Source organism: Periplaneta americana, chromosome 13 (assembly GCF_040183065.1).
Source record: "Periplaneta americana isolate PAMFEO1 chromosome 13, P.americana_PAMFEO1_priV1, whole genome shotgun sequence".
Classification (NCBI taxonomy): domain Eukaryota; kingdom Metazoa; phylum Arthropoda; class Insecta; order Blattodea; family Blattidae; genus Periplaneta; species Periplaneta americana.
In genome coordinates this window covers 43,173,743-43,195,785 of record NC_091129.1, presented here as the reverse complement: position 1 = coordinate 43,195,785, position 22,043 = coordinate 43,173,743, and the positions used below count along the sequence as shown (strand labels likewise).

Sequence of the window (22,043 nt, the reverse complement as noted above, 5' to 3'; positions counted from 1 at the left end):
CCCTCGACGGTGCTGTCGGCCACCAGGTCTGCGCTCAACCAAGTAATTGTGCGTGTGTACTCTGTCAACATTAAATGTACTTATCTAGTTTACATTATATATATGGGCTATTATTTTGGTTATTTAATAACGGTATATAAACTACTAGGTTATTTACCGTCAACGAGACTGGTAATGCGAGATGGTATTTGGTGAGATGAGGCCGAGGATTCGGCATTTATCTGACATTCATCTTACAGTTGGGGAAAACCTTGGTAAACCTCCAAACAGGTTATTGCCCGAACGAGAATGCAAGTCACTCCCGAGCGGACCTCAGATATCTTTCGACTACTGTGGGGCAGTTCTAAAAATATGTTAAGGGATTATAAGGATATAACATGCAAAATATAATTAATAATTTATTCTCTTCCTTTCACTCATATTTATACGTTTTCCAGGAAATCTGTGGTTCAGTAATTACTTACTTGTGATGAACATGACTGACATATTCACCAAATAATTTCAAGTTTGAAAGAAAATATCAAGACAAGTGGAATACGTCTGTGCTAGCTGGATGTTGATTTTCAGTAGTGAAGGGTGTGAAAGATGCTTCTGAGGTCGACTACAAGTTTAAAGCTATAAAATGACGTCTGTAATAGAAGGAAATTATAACCAGTGTTGAGAAAGATGTCTCTTAACTACGAGTATTTTTTTTTTTCAAATTACGACAAATAGGAATACATGTGATAATTTTGCGACCATTTTTATATTCTGTATAAAAATAATGAATTTCATTAGATATTTCAATTACTTGTTCTGACGACGACGTGGATGGAGTTACTAGGTATCTTCTAGTAAGAATTCTTAGAACTAAGCTGTTGTCAAATTTGAAGTATACCTGAAAACGATGTAAATTATTTAATAGAAGGGTGGATATTGAGCCACTACCTTTAAATTGAAAATGATCCGGAAAAAGACTGACTAAATTGAAACCATCAGCTAGTTCCCAGGATAAAATAAAAAATATTAATTTATCTTTGATTAACTGTGACTATAATTATAAAAAAAAAATTGAAAATGATACCGAAGGGAAGAGAAGATGGCAACGAATAAAATCAAATATGCAGAGTTTAATTAGGTCAGAAGGGAAGAACATAAGTACAGCGTATAATAATAATAATATACAAATATTAAATACATATGAGGAGTTAGCTTGAAAGATAAAGTTACAGAAGTGGTGATGTTGTCTTTCTATCTGGGTTGTTGCTGTATGCTGTGTAAAAGGATTGTTATTATATGGGCAATTGGGGTTTGAGATACCAAAACTTCAGTTTAGAAGACAACTGATACTGCAACTCCTGACTTTCCCTGGTACTATAGAATATAGGCTATCTGGACCATTGTTTTCTCCATTCCTGCAAGTTATTCTTAAAGGGAGATGTAAGAAAAAATTGAAATATAATTTGAAACGAAAATGGGAATCTAATTGTCGAAGGTACAAGATATAGGCTATGATAGCCACATTATATGCATAAATTATACATGTTTCAATTTTCAAGTTTGCCTTCATTAAAATTGTTTCCATAATTATGATAAATATTAATTGCTCAAGATATTACATGGTAAATTATTCTTATCCATATTCTTATCACTTTTTTCATTATTATTATTTGAATAATTTTGTATTGTTAAGCGCAAATAATATATGAAGGGCATACGGAAAAAGCAATGAATGTCAAAATTCCGTGAAGATGATATCATTATCTAATTTTAAAGATTAAACCAAAATTTAGAGTTGCTCATTAAAATTGGTGAAGAGGAGAATTATTATCAAGGGTATTATCGCCGCGCTCATGGTTAACATGTCGGCATCATACAATAACGTGCGGTGATCTTTTAAAACATAATTTTGCCCACCGATTGTTGCTCTGTAGGTTTCACTCTAAGCGTCGCGTTGTCACGTCTTGTTCATCGATAAGAATAAGCACTAGTCTGTTATATTGTTAATTATTTCATATACGAGTACGTTGACATTCTTAACTCTTAATAATAATTTTTAATGATATACCTTAATGTTCGTTCTCAGCACAAGACATTGCAACCTCGGTTTTAGTCCACGTGGATTAGACAAGTAGTTGTCATTTAATAATAATAATAATAATAATAATAATAATAATAATAATAATAATAATAATAATAATAATAGGTAGAAAAGCGCAAAATATGCATATTTTGTATGTTTGTTCTATGGATGCTTATTCACTACAGAAACTCGTTAGTGATTCGATTCTTAATCTGCATGAGAGGGCGTGGTATCTTTCACAGGCACCTTCGCACAATTTACACACGCACTCTGCACTGGGCTCATGGTAGCCTGTCGTTTTGCAGATCTTGAAATGAAAACCATGCACTGCGAAGCGTGTGATTGTGTGTCTGAGTTCGTAGTACGGTCTCTTCCACTCGTCGGACAGCATGGCCTCTGTTGTATAGAAGTCGCTCCATATTTGTGACCTCTTCGTTCGGAGTTCCTGTAGGAGATTCTCGTACTGGGCAGTGGAAGGGAGCAGTAGTTGGTGTCTCAAATCTTCGATATAGAAGGGTTCCCTTGACATTTCGTAGCATAGTCGTGATGGAGCATATTTTGATATGGATAGGGCTCTTTTAATAAATGTTGCTTCACTCGTTCTATGCGTTTTAAATTGCTCTTTGTAAGATCATTTAATAATGGAAGCAGCTTATTGACAGCAATATTGAAATTGAGGCGAGCGATTGGAGCGGCGACATAAGAAATTGAAAACAATAATGCAATTAAATTTCAAAGACCTGCCGAATGTTAAGCACGAGGCCGCTCAAAGACCTGCCGAATGTTAACCATGAGAGCGCGGCGATAATACAGTAATCATTTCCTTGATTTTCAATAGGAATAAAATAAATTTTGCAGTAATATAAAGAATTAGTTCATTATCTTACCCTTATGGAAATGTGACATTCATTTTTATCCCCTGTATCCCTCACATATTGATATGTACGATAGTATCTGTTCTTCATTTTCACTCAGTTTCATTTCAGTTAAGTGTGATAGAGATAGTATGATATGTTTTACATAATAGTTATTACATTATAATTGTGTAGTTTTATGATGTAACTTTTATAAACATATAAAAATGCAACATATTATTCTAGGACCTGTTTTTCTTTCATGAGTTCGAATTATATTTATAGTGCACATATTTCCAACCGCTGTGCAGCGGAACTTTCTTGCGCCGGGAAATTTTGGAAATTTCCTCATATAGATAAAAAGATTTCTATTACTCCAGTCAACAACTGATTAATTCAACACTATTATAATTCCGCTTCCCAATAGTCAACATCTTCTGCTTCAGTTCCTTCTGTTTTGTTTGAGCTATTGGTCACTAGGTTGAAGCATAAAGCAGATGCCATTATTTTGTCTTCAGTAACTGACGTGCGGCTCACGACAGGAAGAACTTGGCTGTGGGATCAAACTGCGCATGCGCGGACTTGGTTAATGAAAATCTAAACTAACCTAACCTTCGTATATGCAAGATGTTTAACCGGAGTACGATGGGAACTTCTTGATTAGATCTGGAATGTGCACGCGAAAGTAAATCCAGCTAAGGATCACGCTGGCACTGCATGATAAGTACGCGCATGCGCAGTTTGATATCACAGCCAAGTTCTTCCTGTCGCGAGCCCATCCTCAGTAACTTAGTCTGAGCATCTACCGTTCGTTTTCGTTGTTACACGTGCACTGCTCATTGGATCCCATCCTAATTGCATCTACATAATTAAGTTCGAAGTGACTTTAATTTTCTGCACCTATGATACCAGGGATACATTTTAGTGAAGAGCGCAAAACTGAAGAAAACATAAATTATGTTGAATTTTTAACTCTTGTGAGTTGTTCCAATAAAGTGAGTATAATAAAGAACACCATAAAAGCAAGTGTACATTAAATAAATAAAAATAATAAATACGAGGCGCAACAATCCATGAAGGGCCTTGGCCAACGAACAGGTTACTGGCCTCACGTAAACATATCTTAGCAAAGGTGAACGATCACCCAAAGGAATCGTGTAGTTATAAAGATGTTCTCCCCAGTCGTTATACTTGGCTTGCGAAACCGAATTTTGCTACCTGTCGTAGCTCCCCAAATTCCTCACAATGCTGGATGGGCACCGGTCCCATACACTGGCCGAAATATCATGAGAAAATTACTTCCCTATGAGGACTCGAGCCAGCGCGCATTCCGTAACTCGAATCCTAGGCAAGATGACTTAGACCCGACGCACAGTGGTTCATTTTCCCTAATTCCTGGCCAAAACTCCAAAACTGAAGCATATAGTGGAGGGTTGGTTTTTGTCTTAAGTTGAAGAGGAAGGACAGGGCATGTAGACATCGTATATCTTATCTCCCATCTCCAGTCCTGTGCTTGTAAATACATGGCTGAAAATGCTTCTCTCTTGGACAATGCAGTTGCTGAGTTTGCGTGGTGAAAGAAAGGTCGTTTTTGAAGTGTTATAAATAAGTGGTATAAGTGCGAAACTAAAAGTTGAAACATGGATTGGATTCCTGGAGGTGTGGAATATTTTAACATAGTTTTAATTAATTACCTAATTAACTAACGGCATTTAGATATTAAATAATATAATCACGTTGATTGTGGTTGAAAATGTGAAAGCGGCGGATTCACGGTGGTAAAAAGTTATCGGTCCTGCGAGGTCCTGTCAAGTTTCTCATTACAAATCATACCTATGAGGATGCTTTTCAGGTACCAATAAAGAAAGTCTGCTTCCAACTGCCACTGGGCCCACTAGCTCGAATTTAGTTTTGAAGTGCGCACAGCGTCTTTGCGTTGTAATACAAGGGAGGATCGGAAGGTAACGCACAACAATTATTTAACGGAATACTATTTTGGTTAGGACGTTCAAATTTGGCATATAGTTAGTTTGAAACTTGCACTACATACAGCAATGATTCGATTGTATGTCACCCTGGAGAAACGAGCTATGACTACTGAGTAAAAATGACGCGTTTTCTACCATCGTTCACTTGTGAAGGGCAGCGAGGTGTAGTCCGTTTTTTTTTTTTTGCGAAAAACAAACATTGGAGTGAAATCCATAGGGAAATGGTGGACGTGTATGGCACTTGATTGTCTGGACCATAACAACATCTCCACGTGGTGCAGGTTCTTCGAAAAAGTCCGCCGACAGGTGACAGCTGCAACACCACCCAATGTCAGAGGTATCATTAAGGCGGCAATCACCCACCCTACAGTCCAGACGTTGCACCGTCTCACTTTGACCTCTTCGGACCAATGAAGAAAATTCCTAGGGGGATAATGCTTCGGTTCGGATGAAGAAGTGAAATCAGTCGTGTGCAGGTGACTATACGCCCAAAAAACGGAGTTTTATGAACGAGGTGTACTGAAAAGTGTCACGATGGGAGAAATATGTCGAGAGACTTGGTTCCAATGTCGAAGAATAGATAAAACCTTTAGCTTTCTTGTGCATTATTTCATTTTGCTTACCTATGAAATACGCTGCCAAAAAAATTGTTGTGTTGTATATTAATCCTTCATCAATTTATTAAAATTTGATTTATTTCTATAATTCCTTTAAGGATATGAAAGTCATCACATAAACGTCACTAGGCGTGAATGTTTACTATACTACAGGAACGTTCATCATCTAATTTTGAAGAAAAGTATGATTATTTAAGAGAACGCATCAGAATCATAACCGATTTCCCTGCAACATCATCCGATGAACCAAAGAATGTACTAAAACATTTAATATATAATTTTAGAACCAGATGGCAACGGTCAAATAGGACAGTTGAAAGATTCCTGCCACAGAATAAGAAATGGCTTGAAAAACTACGAGTTTTCCAATATGCGTTACTGAAACGCGAGTCTAGCGTCCATTACTAGAATTTAGTAAAGTGGTGAACGTTATAAAAGACGAAAAGCACAGGGATTAAGACAAAACGTAGGTCCTTCAGAACTCGCATATGCCACGCAAATGAGTCTTCGTGAAGCAGGAGAGATTTATATTGCTGTTGCAATAAAAGATGTACAATTTTCAACACCAACCAGTACGTCAAAATGCAGAAAAACTTATAAATTAAGTTCAGAGTATTGTATACCTCTATCTGGAGTAAAACATTGTCCATTCTAGTTGAAATTCAATTTACAAAATTCCATTCTAACCAGATTAGGTCCGAGGCTAAAAATCCAACGCCTACATTTTCCAGCAATACAGAACGGTGCTAGAAGCACAAATGACATGCTATCCCGATACCAATGCCATTCAAATAACAGAAAAGTCTGCTGAAACTGATCTGCAAGTATTGTTGGACGATACTTCATAAAGAATATTGAAAGTCCCAAGAAAGAAACTGAAGCGTTTGTCGGGAAATGTAATATCATTTCTGTCAGTCCCAGATGCATCTACACATTTGGATGTGTCCACTCAAGGCTCTGATGAAGATGACTCGCTTATCTCCGCAGACTATGATGCTAAAGTGAGAGAATTACTGTACTATATACATATTATACATATAATATATAGATATATGTATATATATATAGATAAAATAGACTTTAACTTTGAATAATCTAAGAAGCAATCAAATGATCATCCAAGCCAAAAAAGAATTTACTATAGCTATTTATTTGAATTTATTAGGTATTTAATTCTTAATTATGTTACTTTTACGATTTGTTTCGACTTCGTTACGTTCAAATTAATTCAAACATCTCTAGAGGTTTTGGCCAAGAAATTAGGAAAATGGACCACTGTGCGACGTTCGGCGCGGGACAAATGATGTAAAATGGAATAGATAATCTTGTGCTACGGGAATGTAACAATAGTTAGTTAGCTTTTGATTTTTTAATGGATTGAAGATTTTGAATGATCAGGTCCTATCTGTATTGTTGTATTGTTTGCGAACGCTTGAATAATGAAGTAATGGTTCTAAACAAACCGCAGCATGTCACAGCCAAAATTCCCGGCGAGTCTCACAAATCAGCATCACATTTTGAATATCTCTGAGCAGAAGAACGTAAGGCAACAAACAGAATGTAATATGGGTTACCGTTCCAGATGGTGTATTTGCGGCGTCATCCAATGTTGACAGGAGAGATGAAACCACTCATGTTATTGGTGAAAGTTTAATTGGTCCAGCTTGTCAAGTTATTGTTTGAACTATGCTTGGAAAATAAAATAAAGAGCAAATTTCATAAGTGACTTTGTCAAATAAGACGATAGGATGACGAATTGAAGAAATGTCTGAGGACGTGAATCACAGTATCGTTAAAAATAAATCAAACAAACAATATTTTATCTTCAAATAGATGTGAGCACCGACAGAAACAACAAAGCTCGGTTACTTAGATTTTGTTGTTTCGTTGAGTAAACAAATTTTATTCAATAATGTTTGTTTTCTTTTGAATTAAAGACCACAAAGACTGAAAGTGACATATTTGAAACAGTGAATCATCACTTGACAAACAAAAATTCATCATGGTATTATTTCTGTGACTTTTGCATGACGGAGCACCATCTATACGGAGGAACTAAAAAGGGGTATATTTCTAGAGCAATGATAGTTGCACATCATTTTCTTCATAAGGAAACATTGGTAGCTAAAATTGTTAGAGAAACCTTATCTGAAGTGCTCGGAGACACTCTTAAAATGATAACTTTGATAAAATCTCACTCTTTAGCAGCAACTTTGCCATGAAATGGAGTCTATCCATAAAAGCCCACTTTTCCACATAAGGTGGGAGGTGGATATTGAAGAGCCAAGTTTTGAATCAAGTTTTTGAAATGAAGGAAGAGTTACGTGAATTTTTGACAAGAAGGGTCACCTTTAATTCACTGATTTTTCAACGATGAAAGTTGATTTTTTAAATTGAATTATCTTGCAGATATTTTCAGATAATTGATCGATCTAAACATTCCAATGCAAGGAAATGAAAAGAGTATAATGAACTTTTGGTTGAAACATAATGAAATGTTTTCAAAGGAAGCCCAGTTCCTATGAATACTCCAATTTTAAATAACTTTTTTGTAGTATACATTATGTTTTTGGAAAATAAAGCTGAAAAATTGAAGAATTTAATTCTCTATCATACAGTATTGTGAACCTGGAAGTAAAAACTGATAACTTTTTCCCTTGACGTCAACGACAAACCTAGACTAGATTATATCACCTTTTGAATTTTCTGGAAAAAAAAAAAAAATAGAGGTTTTGGAAACGATGGCAGTAGACTGAGACTAATTGATCTGTAATGTGATTATACATTCATAGTGAGACCAATTGATTCTGTGTAGTCAATTTGGCTAAGCATGATATAGTAGCATTATGCCGTGTCTACATAATAATAATAATAATAATAATAATAATAATAATAATAATAATAATAATAATAATAATAAATAATAATAATAATAATAATAATAATAATAATAATAATAATAATGTTTTATTTTCGCTGGCAGAGTTAAGGCCATAAGGCGTTCTCTTCAACTCAACCAGCCTTAATCAATACAATACATATTTAAATTACGAATATTTACTCTACACTTAAAAGATTCTCCAGCAATATTCTTCATTTAAGTTTTAACGACTACATATTAATTTAAATTTAGATAAACCTATAAGGTAAAGTAGTAATTAATTTATGAGCTAATTTTATTCAATCAATTATAATTAATTTGAGATTTGAGATAGCTAGTAAAATGATGAAAATTAATTTAATATAAGCTTATTAGAACATAGATTAAGACCAAATTTAGTTGGGGATTAAATATCAAGTCGAGGTTTTTTACAATCTGTTATGTTGTAAGGTGGTAAAAAAGTCCAAGTTCGCGGCGGAAGCTATAAATTATTCCCTAATGTTCAGGAAATTGCATCATTATTATTGAAGTTAAAATGGAGTCACCGCAAGAACGTGCACAATTTTTTTTTATATTATTGGGTTATTTTACGACGCTGTATCAACATCTAGGTTATTTAGCGTCTGAATGAAATGAAGGTGATAATGCCGGTGAAATGAGTCCGGGGTCCAGCACCGAAAGTTACCCAGCATACGCGCACAAATGATTGTATAGTTTGCTGATATAAAATGAGTGATACTAGTGCAACGAAACTTCAGACGTGTTTACAGGAAGAATTCACCTGATAAAAATTATCAAAGCAAGTTACAACAAATTTATTGCCATAGAAACGCCAGAAGCGAAGTGGAAAACAGAAAATATCTAAAGGGTGACTTGAGGAAGTTCGGCCAATATTTTGTCAAAGTCCAAAAGAAGTTCAACAGGCAGGCATCAAGGGAACTACAAATACCACGTTTCAAAATTCAATAAGTGCTTCACAAGCGTCTCAACTTACGTGAATATAAAATTCGAATAGTACAAAAAATCGAGTCTGATGAGAAAATCGAGCGGCACTTCTTTGCTACAGATATGTTGCATACAATTGACGAAAATTCAAATTATCTTGCTTCTGTGCGTTTTCAGACGAAGCTACATTCATTTAATAGATACAGCTAATCGTCACAATGCATTTAGGTTTCTGAAAATAGATATGTCATTAGTGAGCATATTAGAGGTGATCTCAGCGTTCTCTTGACTTCTAGTTATGGAGACAAATTTTATTCACTTTTTATCACATAAACTGAAGAGTAATGTTCTAAAATCATTAGTGTGTTCACAACGTCAAATTAAAATAAAGGACATTCTATGAGGACAAGATGTGTATGTAAGAAAGCTGTTAAATTGTTGCTCCATTTCTTGACATTGCGTTTCTGTAAGCAGGAATTTTCGCCATTGAACAATATGAAATTAAGTTGCAAGATTTGTCTCTCTAACGTTAAAACCAATATACAAGCTACATATTAAAATTATTTGAACGAGGATTTACAAAATTTGAGTGCTACATCACTCCCAAGTGTCGCTTTGATGGAATTAAGTCCTTAAATTTTTATTTGTTTCTTAATTTCTCAAAGGTTTTGTAATCAGGTAATAAAGGAAGATTCTCTTAACTGTATCCGGATAAAGTAATATTAATTAAATAGAAATCTTTTGTAAAGTGCATCGTTGCGAATTATTTTTCTGATCTCAGAGTCTTTAAATAAGTGTGCCGCTAAAATATGTTCAACTAAGTTTAGCACGAAATGAATAAATTTAGGAAACCATATTCTAGTGCTTATTAGCAACTTTATTTGCCAATTTTCTAATTCTGAATACATATTTATTTTATTTTATTTTACATATAGTAGACAGCCAGTACAACTAATAAATGAAAATCACAAAAAGTTCCAATAGTCCTTAGCACTGAATATTATATTGCGTCATAAAATTCCTAAGAGTAATGTGAAAATATTATTTAATTCTCAGGTATTTTTGTAGATTTTAGGTTTATTTCAAATCTTAATAACAACAGTAATGATAAAATAATCGTATTTAAAATATAAATAGTTTTCAATGTTGATTTACATATGCAATGCCAATCGTAACAATTAAGTTTAATCATAATTCCAGTGTCGAATTAAAATGGGCGATAAGAAAATATAATGTAATAAAATATACTGTAATAATATTTTATTATTATTATTGTTAAGTTAAGTTATATCATATTATATTATATTATATTATATTATATTACATTACATTACATTATATTATATTATATTATATTATATTATATTATATTATATTATATTATATTATATTATATTATATTATATTATATTATTATCGGCACTGTGTTAACAAACACTCGTATAATTTAATCTATTGAATTTTACATTGGCTTCTGAAACTGGAGACGGTTTTTTGTCCTCATCCAATAAAACTCTCCAGAGATTCTTATCGTCAGCTGAGTGTTGCTGAATCCTCAGTAGAAGGAAATCGTTATTTACTTAGTCTTCCCATCTTATTTCAACTTGATAAAAATTTTAGTTAGCGTCTGAAGGTAATATATTTAAAGATTATTAATTAGTCTTACACAATTATGTTATGGTAAGGAAAGACAAACAACTTTCCAAAAGATCCTGGTTTGCTCATTATAAGCTATCGGTGATATTCATGATGCAGTCGTCTATCTCTCCTGTTTCACCGGTCACAGCTTTATGCAGAGATATGTCACTGATTGTTTTAATGCTCCCCATCATTTTCATGTCATGTATGAAAGACCCTAATTCAAAATGTTGATTTTTCGCCAAGAATGAGCGTACAGTAGATTATACCACATTGAATGAAGTTTCGAATATTGCGTATTAAGGCTGCAACCCACTCATTATTCGATTATGGTAGAAAGTTTGTATACCGTGCGGTCTTTCGCAATCTTGGATTCTTTTCCATTGTTCCCCTGAGGAAATTTGTCTGTTCTCGACGTAGAATGTGGCCTAACCATCGTAATCTTCGGGTTTTCATCAGTGCTAATGTTTTTATACAGATTTATAGTTTCATTACGTTTTAGGATTCTCCGTGTCTTGACTGGAGCCAAAAGTCTTTTTCAAAATATTGTTTCAAATATACTAGGGCTGGATAAAAAGTAATGGCAACAGTTCGATATTTCTGACATGGATTTATTCACAGGGGTACAACATTTACATACCTTTTATATTTTCGCCCACCTTATTTATTACCTTTTGCCAAATGTTTGGAAGGCGTCGTACACCATCAGTGCGTCCATCTTTGTTGATGTTTCGTATTGACCGCCCTATAGCACGGATAAGTTCATCTCTGGTATTGTACCGGGTCCCTCGCAGTGGTTCTTTCACTTCGGTGAAAAGATCGTAATCGCATGGACTCATATCGGGCGAGTACGCTGGATGTTCCAGAATCTCCCATTGCCAGCGGCGCAAGAGTTCCTTGACAGCAGCAGCGATGTGACTTCTTGCATTGTCATGAAGAATGATGGGATTCTGTACCAACAAGTGTCATCGTTTTCTCCTGAGGGCTGGACGAAGGTGGTGCTGCAGGAACCTGCAGTAATAGTCCGCTTTTGCCGTCTGCCTTGGAGATACAGCATGCTGCAGTATTACTCCATCAATGTCATACGCCACAATGAACATCACCTTCACAGCACTTTGTATAGGGCGCACTTTCTTCGAACGAGAAGGACCTGGATACTTCCATTCATTTGCTTGACGTTTCAAGTTTGGTTGGTTCATATGAGCGAGCCCAGGTTTCGTCCATAGCGACGATTCGTCCAAGAAAGTCGTCATCTTTCCTTTGGTACCGGTCCAACAAGGCCTATGCGACTGCATAGCGGTGCCATTGTTAAACCTCGGAAATTTCATGGGGTATCCAACGCCCTGTAACTTTGCGGTAACCCAGAATGTCTTGCAGAATGCGGAGCACAGTTTTGTGACATACTCCGACTTCCGCTACTAACTCACGCGCAATCCATAGGAGATCAGCATCCAAAAGGGAAGCAAGGAGTTGAACTGTCTTGTCCTCCACGCGGGGTCGTCCTGTACGGAGATTGTCTGAAAGGCATCCCTGCCTTCCCGGAACGCTTTAACCCATCGTGCCACTGTGCGATATGGCAACGCTGCATCGGCACATGCTTCACGCAGATCCTGAAACACATTCTTGTGACTACGACCTCGTATCGCTTCAATTTTTATCCTGGAACATTGCTCTAGTTTTGTAAACGTGGTCTTAGGGCGCTCACACTATCCCTATGAAAGTCAACGTTCTACACACTGCAGTAGATTGACAGAGTACTATCGCCGCTGGCTGCACTAACTCATCTAACAGTCCTTGTTCATGTCCACACAGCTGGCAGCTCTTGAACGCATCATCGTCACGTTACATAAGTGTTGCCATAACTTTTTATCCAACCTAAGTATTAAGAGATTTTGCCTTATTTTTATCATTATTAATTCTATAGCATCATTTGGTGTTTTCTCGTTGAGCTCACAGATGGCGTTGCTTGCCAACAATGTGACTATGAAACGTGTCTTCAGGTTTCTACCCAGAAACAGTATTTTTATTTGAAGATGGTTAATTAATAACCGGCAAACTCGTATTCACAGAAAATTACAGACTCTAGCCACTTAGGTAACTCTTCCTTCTTAAGAAAAGTTTCCCAAGAACAACGATTGGAAATCAAACCCGGAACCTACATATCTCGAAGCCAGCATGCTGATCACCAGACTACGGAGGCAGAATGTTTGTTTCTCTTACAATCCGCGTTTCTCCGGTGTACAAATCACAGCTAATATTACTATTTCGTAGGCTTTCATGAGATATTTGGACCAGAGAACTTGTTAGAATTTGTAGCGGAGGCTCCACATTGTGGATTCAAATACAGTTGTGTTAGAGACTTAGAATAACGTGATAGAATACTACATAAGCTTTTGTGTTTATCATTCAAACTAAATACAGTACATGTCAGAAAATGATATACCGTAATAGAATTTCACGCTACATTTCTTGTGCATAAAAGGAACTGTTGTCCATTAAGCTTTATGTTACTTAGCTGAGGAATCGAATATGATATATTACTATAGCCTATAGTCTTTACAAATTAAGGGTGTGCATTTTAAAGATTTATTGAAAATTGAAACCAAGAAGCAATCATATTCCCTGTTAACATTTTCAGGGCGAAATTATTACAATTTAACTTAGCTGACTGTACACATAGTACAACGTTTATTGTCGAAATTGTTTGTACAACATAATGTACTTACACATTTAATTACTTCATAATGTGCGATTGCTATTTAACATTCTTTATACACTAGATTTTTTCTTTATATTCTTATAACACTTACAGCAAAGTTTTTTTTTATCCTTGTATGCATTATTTTCGTATGATTTATAAGATTCTTTGATTTTGAATTGTGTGAAAGTCAGAATTTATTATGCAACTTGTAGTCAATCATAAAAAAAAAACAGAAAATTCAAGTGGTGTACATAACTATGTCCACATCGATTCTTCTATTGCTTTGAAAGAAATGGCTATTGGATATAACAAATCTACTGTTTCATACACTTTTCTTGCTAGACTCAGCTCTTACATATTTTAGTTTACTTATACTAAAGAGTATACATGAAAGTGTTGCAGAAATGCATATTTAATACATTTATAAAATTATTTTGTCGCTTATAGCAGTCGACAGAACTGTATCATTTTTAAAACTGAATTGTTATATAAATCACTTAAAAGCAATATGAAGAGAATTCATTAATTGGGAATACTAACGATTTTCTTTGTGGACTAGTATTCGCCATATAAATTCGATAAACTTCCTTATAGGTCCTCCTGTCAGCCAATATTTTAAAGTGGAAATGAAATCATTAATGAACCTTAGAAAGATTTGCCATGTAAATGCGATTAATTCCCTTACAGGTCCTCCTGTCAGAAAATAAGTTAATGATTTCGGGATGAAACTATTGTCAAATATTCCTTTAATGAATCTGAATAACACATTATGAGGAAGATGCAGTTTTATTTTATAAATAATTTCCATTAACATTTTACGATTCTCAGGATTCATTAATATCTTAGGTATATTTGTTAGTATTTGTCCAATAGTATATCCTTTCTTAGGGTCTGGCTTCAACTGCCTTACAATATTTTCAAACAGTTGCAAGATATTTTCAATGATAGTAGAATAATCTTCCATCAATTGAACAGATTTCACGATTAGGCCATTTTTATCCATTTTCAATAAACGAGTTCCTACATTTCCACTAACTTGCAGCATAGAATCTTTCAGGGGTCCAAATTTTAGAAGATTACTCGATCCTATTGTATTTATGAACAAATTGACAAGAAAAGGGTTTTGTAAGAGTTGTGCTACACTTTGAACAGCAGGCATGTTTGGTAAATATTTCTTAATCATATTTCCAACATCTGCACTTATTTTCGTGAAGGAGATATTTGGGGATATTTCTTCAATAACATTAAAAATGTTTTCGTCGTTAAATGTATCATTCGCAAATAGTAATTGAACATACTTAGGAAGATTTACCAACGGTATTGGAAATTTAATTTTGGGAAATAGTTCCTCCACCATACTTTCAATGTGTAATAGAGACATTCCAAGACCTGCTGTATGATTAGCAAGACTATGTATGTCATTCGGTTCTTCTATATTTCCTGGGGGAAGGAGTATTTTCAATATAAAATTAGACATATCTCGAATTGGCTCCATAAGAGGAACAAATTTCTTAGGAATATTCAACGCAGGTAAATTACTTTTTCCATTTACAAAGTTGATTACCGGGGACAATAAATCGTCTTTTAAATTCATAAAATTTTTAAATAGCTTTGCAACATTTTCAGGAAGTGCTAACATGCTCAAGAGATCCCCTGGTTTGCTCATTATATCGGTGATATTCTTGATGCTGCCCATTGTTTCTTTTAATTCGTCGCCTATCTGCCCTATTCCACCAATCATATCTTTCTGAAGAAATATGTCACTGATTGCCTTCGTACTCCCTATCGCTTCCATGACGTGTTGTATTACTGACCCTAATTCAAAACTTTGATTTTTTGCCATTAAAGGGCTTATCAAGCTCATAACAGAACTAATTAACTTTCCAACATTTTTCATTAAAGCTGCAAATCCTATTTCATTATTCAATTGTGGTGCAAGAGTTGTTGTAGTAGTAGTTGTTGTAGTGGTTTGAACTGGTCGCTCTTTTTTAAATAATGTACCCAGGAAGTTATCAAGAAAGTTCCCTTTTTGAGAAGACGCTAATTTCTGACTAGATGGTTGAATTGAATCTATAAATCTACTTAGGATATCTCGATTATCTTGAGGTGCAGGAGTTGTAGTAGTCGTGGTAGTTGTAGTTGCAGTCGGCGATTTTTTAGCGGTTGTATCTGCGTAACTTGCAGGTTTTGATTTATCTTGTTGGAAAACTGTCTTCAGTGGTGCTTCAATCACTTTTTTTCCTAAGTCGACGATATGTCCAAAAATCTTTTCCATACCTCCCAGCACGTTGATATTTTGAAGGAGATTGCTGTGAACCTGAAAAATACATAAGCTACAATTATTAGTAAATATTTGTAATTACAACTACATTCATCAATTTTTCAGTAATATAGCATGCTCTGTTTTGTGTCCACTATCTAAAAACTCTTTATCAACTGCTTTATTATCTAAAATCATGGAAATTGGCACAGCTAGGTGATATTTGGCGCAGAAATTTCTTAAGGGGATAGTCTGGAGAAAAATGCGGTAACATTATGAAAAATTGAAAAAAAAATATATATATATTTCAATTTTGGAATCTCCTAACATTCGTAATTCATGGCATATGGCTATTTTTATATTGGGGAAGTTTACAGTTCCTCAGCCGCAATTTTTAAGTTACTGTGCACAGTGGACTCGACCCTCTGAATATAGCTACAACGTTTATTGTGAGAAATTATTTTCCTGTGCCATTTTATTTTGATGTAGGCCTAATATCGTTCTCAGAGTGTATATTTGTGTATAAATATGATTTTATCACAAATTTATTCTATACTTCCTTTCGTCTATAATTCTATACTACACTATCTACCAAAAAGTAATTGGGCACTGTTTTTTGCCCCTTTAGAACCTCGTGGTACCACCTCTTGTTGCTATAACAGCAGCCACCCCGTCAGGCATGTTCTCCACTAGTTTGTGTAGGATATCCACTGGAATACGTCGCCATTCCTCTTGCAATATGGCACTCAGTTGGACAATGGAAGTTGGCCGAATTTCCCGAAACCTCAATCGCCGGTCCAATTCGTCTCAAAGGTACTCAATGGGATTGAGATCAGGACTCTGTGCAGGCCAGTGCAACCGGTGAACATTATTGTCTGCATACCATTGCATAGTAGCCACCGAAACATGGCATCCATGGTAAAATCCTGGGTGCCCAATTACTTTTTGGTAGATAGTGTAAAAATAAAACTGTAAACAAAATTGTTCTGGTAATTCTTGCTTTTGCAAAAGTAACTGATGTTACAGTAAAATTAACTATTTTCATACCTAAAATCGAATTTTTGAAACTTTTGTTCGTATGTCTGTCTGTATGAAACGATTTGTATGAAAGTTGGTATGTATGGTAAATTAATTCCTACTTAGATTTTAGGCTACATGACATTCAAAATACTTTCTTTAAAAGGGGTGTTTTAAGTCAGTAAATCGAAATAACTCACTTATTATTGATTTCTATTTCTAAAACTTTCACATTACAAAAACTGCTTTAACATTTATTTCCGACAAGTTTTATTCTGTGCAAGATTTCGATACGATGACATTTCACGACATAAATATATAAGTTTTAAAACAACAATACGTTTTATGTCAATTTCGTTTCAATTAGATTAATATAATGAATTGAGAACAAATGACTCTACATTTATTTAAGGCGACCTGGCATAACAAACCTAAGACAGACGAAAGCTGTTAACTCTTCGATACGCACTGAAAGTAGCTGCCACTGGTTGTTCACCTGCTTATACATGTCTTTTTTCTAATAGAATCCATGACAAATATCAGAAAAACAGAATTAATCAAGTACCACCACATTTGAGAGTCTCCAAATATTGTGGAGAATTTAACATTGTTTTTCCTACAAGAAAAACTATTGGATTCCACAGTATTCCACCATGGACATTATCAAAACCCCATATAAATTTAGATTTAACCCAACGTACTAAAAGTGAAACCAGCCAAATTGAATACAGATGTTTGTATAATGAGATTAGAAATTCATACACTAATCACATCGTAATTTATACTGATGGTTCTAAATCAAGTGATCGAAGTGGATGTGCAGTGATATCTGAAAATGAAATAATATCTGTTAAGTTACCAGAATCCTTTTAAATTTTTTCATGTGAATTATTTGCAATCAGAGAATCACTACAGTATGTTCTAAATGAAGACCATAACAATTCCATCATATTTTCAGATTCTTTAAGCTCATTAAAGGCGCTGAGTAATGTATGGACAACTGATAAATTAACACAAGACATTCAGATCTTATACCATAAACTTATAGCAAAAGGAAAAGAAGTTATTTTCATCTGGATACCCTCTCATTGTGGCATTGTAGGCAACGATGCAGCTGTAGAGAAGCCAAACAAAGCACCAAAGATTTCACCAACCCCGACTATACCTTCTTACCACATCGAGATTTCATTTCCCTCATAGACAATAAATGTAAAGAATCATGGATTACACTTTGGACTCTCAATCCCTCCACAAAACTTCTCGAAGTCAAATCAAAATGATCCATTAATATACCGATCCACAAGCTTAATAGAAAAGACCATGTTTTATTATAAAGATTAAGAATTGGACATACAAAATTAACCCATTCCTACCTCATATCAAGAAATGAAACACCAACCTGTGAAACCTGTCATTGCTTCCTCACCATCAAACACGTCACCATAGAATGCCGAAAATACCACACCTCAAGGAAAAAGTACAACATACCAAATGATATATCTACAGCACTCAACAATACAAAAGTTCTTCTACAAGTAATTTAATTCTTTAAAGAAATTTCCCTGTAAAATATGATTTAATTGTAAAATTCATATTGTTCATATACTCTGTTTATTAATTTTTTGTTTATTTATTTATTTTTTACCTCTAGATACATTGCAATATATTGTGTACTTTGTTTGTAATCATTACTGCTTGTCTTGTATTGTTCTGTATATGAATACTGTGGTCGCAAAAAGACCCAGCAGTTATGCGACCTAAAAATAAATCTTAAAAAAAACCTAAGACATTCATTAACACTATTTTTATACGGTTATAGTTTTGTATTCTGTGATAGGCATATATAAATATTCTCAATATTACTATATAAAGAGAGAGTGTTTGTGTGTTTGTATGAGGTAACTCAGAACATACTTAACCGATTTGGATAATTATTTCATCATTGGAAAGTGTAGTTTCTCTAGATGAACGTAAGCTATAATGCCTTAACGGCAACTCCTGAGTGAATCGAAGACAGATTACGAATGCACCATTACGTAGGATTAAAATAAATCGTTACGCAAAGAAAACTTTACATACTGTCGAAATATTATACGTATTATTTAATTATTTGCATATATTATTACGTATATGATTAAGCAACGGTAATAAATAGGCATATTTAAATTTCTTTTTCTCCACATAAAAGACTAATTTTATGCACTTCAATTTGTTTTTGTCCACAGAACATAATCGCATTTTTACGCATTTTGTTGTAAAAGACGAGCATTTTCCCTGGTCCAAAAATACAATACGTAAACTACGTAAAAATTAGTATTTTATCTTTTAGCTCACTGGATATGAGTAATTTTACAAAGTGTCACGAAATGACGTTCCTGTGCTAGCAGTTTATCCATGTATGTTTCCTGTGTTCTTTAAAATAGTATTTATCTACCTTGTTTATTTTCATTTGCTTTTATTTACGTAAAATCTATGCACAATGCGACCAATGAATTATCTTCAAATACAATCCACGATATATTGAATTAGTTTGAGGTTATTTATTAAAGGATGTATTCAAGACTAATTTAGAAAAAAATTAAACGAATAATCCTTGCATCAACGAATGTTACCTGAATCAAATGATTCTATTTTAATTATGTGCATATAATAACAATTAAGAAACACGTTAAAAGGAATTATCTTTGCACCAAATGTGTGCTCTCTGTATCAAAATATCGTATTTATTTTACTTTACTACAATTTCAATTAAGAAACGTGTTAAAAAATTTATCCTTGTACCAAAAACTGACGCTCCTTGGACCAAATGCCGTATTTTAACTAAGAAATCACTTTATATTTCCATCTGGTATTGTATGAAGTTGTTATGACTGAGGTACGTATTGCTTGTTATAGGCCATAAGTAATTGAGCATATAAGAATTTTCACACAGTGGTGTTAGTGTTTGGAATGGTTTACAATTATGTTACTTTGCTAATTATCTGGTATGAAGTGTTGTGCACTGCAATTCAACTGTTAACCATTAAGCATATAACTTTCTGAGTGATCATAGCGTGTATCTAGAGTGGTGTGTTATAATTCTGAAATTATTTTCAATTATTTAAGTACGATTTTTCTCCCGTGTGTAGTGTGGAGGGATATCGAAATTGAATCTTATTTTGTAGTGGAGTTTGGACATTAATCTATTATCTGTCCTATTTTGAATGTTTTATATACTAGATGACAGTGTGAGGTTGTGCCCTACTTTACCGAGAATCGTGGCGAACAACATCTAGGCTCCGCTGCCTCCTACAGGAGCGGTAGCGCGTGTGGGGCTTTGAATTCGATTTGTGTTTCGTTCATTTTAGTGTAGTACGTACTTCCAAACACCAAAACAAAAACATCAGTTATACCGAAAGACCTCATATTCAAGGAAAAACAAAATTCGGAGATTAAAGATACGTTTTCCTCGGTGCGACTATTGCGATGATCGTGCAACGATAATTGTTGAACACTATTTCTTTGTATTTTCTAGAGTCGCGGCAGTCGCTCGGAGGAAAACAGCTCCATAGAACATACAACGAAATAGTGCTCAACGATTATCGTTGCACGATCATCGTTGAACGATCATCGCAATAGTCGCACCGAGGAAAACGTACCTTTAATAAGAGTGAGGAGGAACGGAAAATTCGCTTACGTACTAACAATTCAATCGTTTCAACGGCTCGATAAAGGAAAACTAGCATCCATCGCTTTGATCGACTTGTTGATAACTGAATTCGAACTTATCAGGTTTGAAAAAAAGAAACATCACTGAAGGTTCTCAGAGAATTAACGAACAACGAGACTGTATTGATTTAGTATACAGTAATAGTATATTACCTTAGCATTCCATTACGATCCAAATATTGATTATGCTCACTTGAATTGTATTCATATAAGTAAAATGAATAAACTATGCAATAAATTCAAAGGAAAAAAAATGGGTTCATGAGCCAAAGGATTATGTTGCTCTGGTGGAATAGTTGTTTCTCTTGAGATTCAAGGGCCCCTCCCTTCTCAACCAGTTAACAATTTACTTATGTACTTATAGGAGCACATCCGTTATCAAAACACTTTTTAAATAATATAATACAGTACAACACCTTATTCATATGTCATCGTTAGATGTAAAAGAAATACATGAAGTCAATTTTATGCCAAAATTACTATTTATTTATTTATTATTCTGATCCAACATTTTGGGTTTGCCATGCGACACAGAAAAGCTTAAAACAAACAGGTTTCAAACAAACAAACATATGTTTATCATTTAATTCGAAATTTTCTTCCAGCTGAGAGTAAAACCCCTCAATTCTTACAAGACGCTGACCAATTGCCTGTTATGTCTAACATAGTACCAAACTTAAAAGTAGAATTGATTGAACAACTCTAGAAAGTATTTCTTGTTATTCACAGTAATATTCATAGTTTTGAATACAAATTGGAAAATAGTTCAGGAGTAAACGACTTACAACATATAATAAGCTATTATTCACTAAGTAATACAGCTGTATTTTAAAATATAATAGATTTAAATCAATTTTATGTATTTATAGCAAGTGCAGCGGAGCGCACGGGTATTGCTAGTTTTATAACAAATCATTGTTCTGTTCGGCAGTAAAAAGATAAGTGTTCCCTGTGTTTTCAAGGAATTTCAATAATACTTCATGGCTATATTATTTTTAATCATTCCGTAGATGTAACGTCACTAGTCTCATTCCAAATGACATGTACAATGGCCTTTACACAACTGCTTTATTTTTTTGTGAATTGTCTGTTTGCTTGACGGTTGGAATAGTCAGAATTCCTTCTTTCCGGCCACCAATAGTCACTGCTTTCGTCCTGCACTTAGAAACTTTATTTTTCAAGCTTGTCTCTTAGAGTTAGTCACGTGATTGAGATTTTTTTATTTCAACATCTTAAACATTGTCGTCACGATCGGATAAAACAAGAGTAACTTATATCTCATTTAACAAAACTCAGTATATATCCTCAATATTCTCTCAATGCCACCATTTCCATTGCATTCGACAATATAATGTAGTTACCTGCATTTTTT

At 34.4% G+C, this 22,043-nt stretch overlaps 1 protein-coding gene across 1 annotated transcript in view; it reads right to left on the bottom strand.

The window, feature by feature from the left end:
• Window positions 1–10,206: 10,206 nt before the first annotated feature.
• Window positions 10,207–22,043, bottom strand: part of LOC138711827 (uncharacterized) — a 66,938-nt gene continuing 55,101 nt past the window's right edge. Inside the window, exon 3 of the mRNA XM_069843087.1 lies at window positions 10,207–16,003. Within this exon, the coding sequence (XP_069699188.1) occupies window positions 14,222–16,003 (1,782 nt within the window). The 3' untranslated portion in view covers window positions 10,207–14,221. The remainder of the gene's footprint in view (window positions 16,004–22,043) is intronic.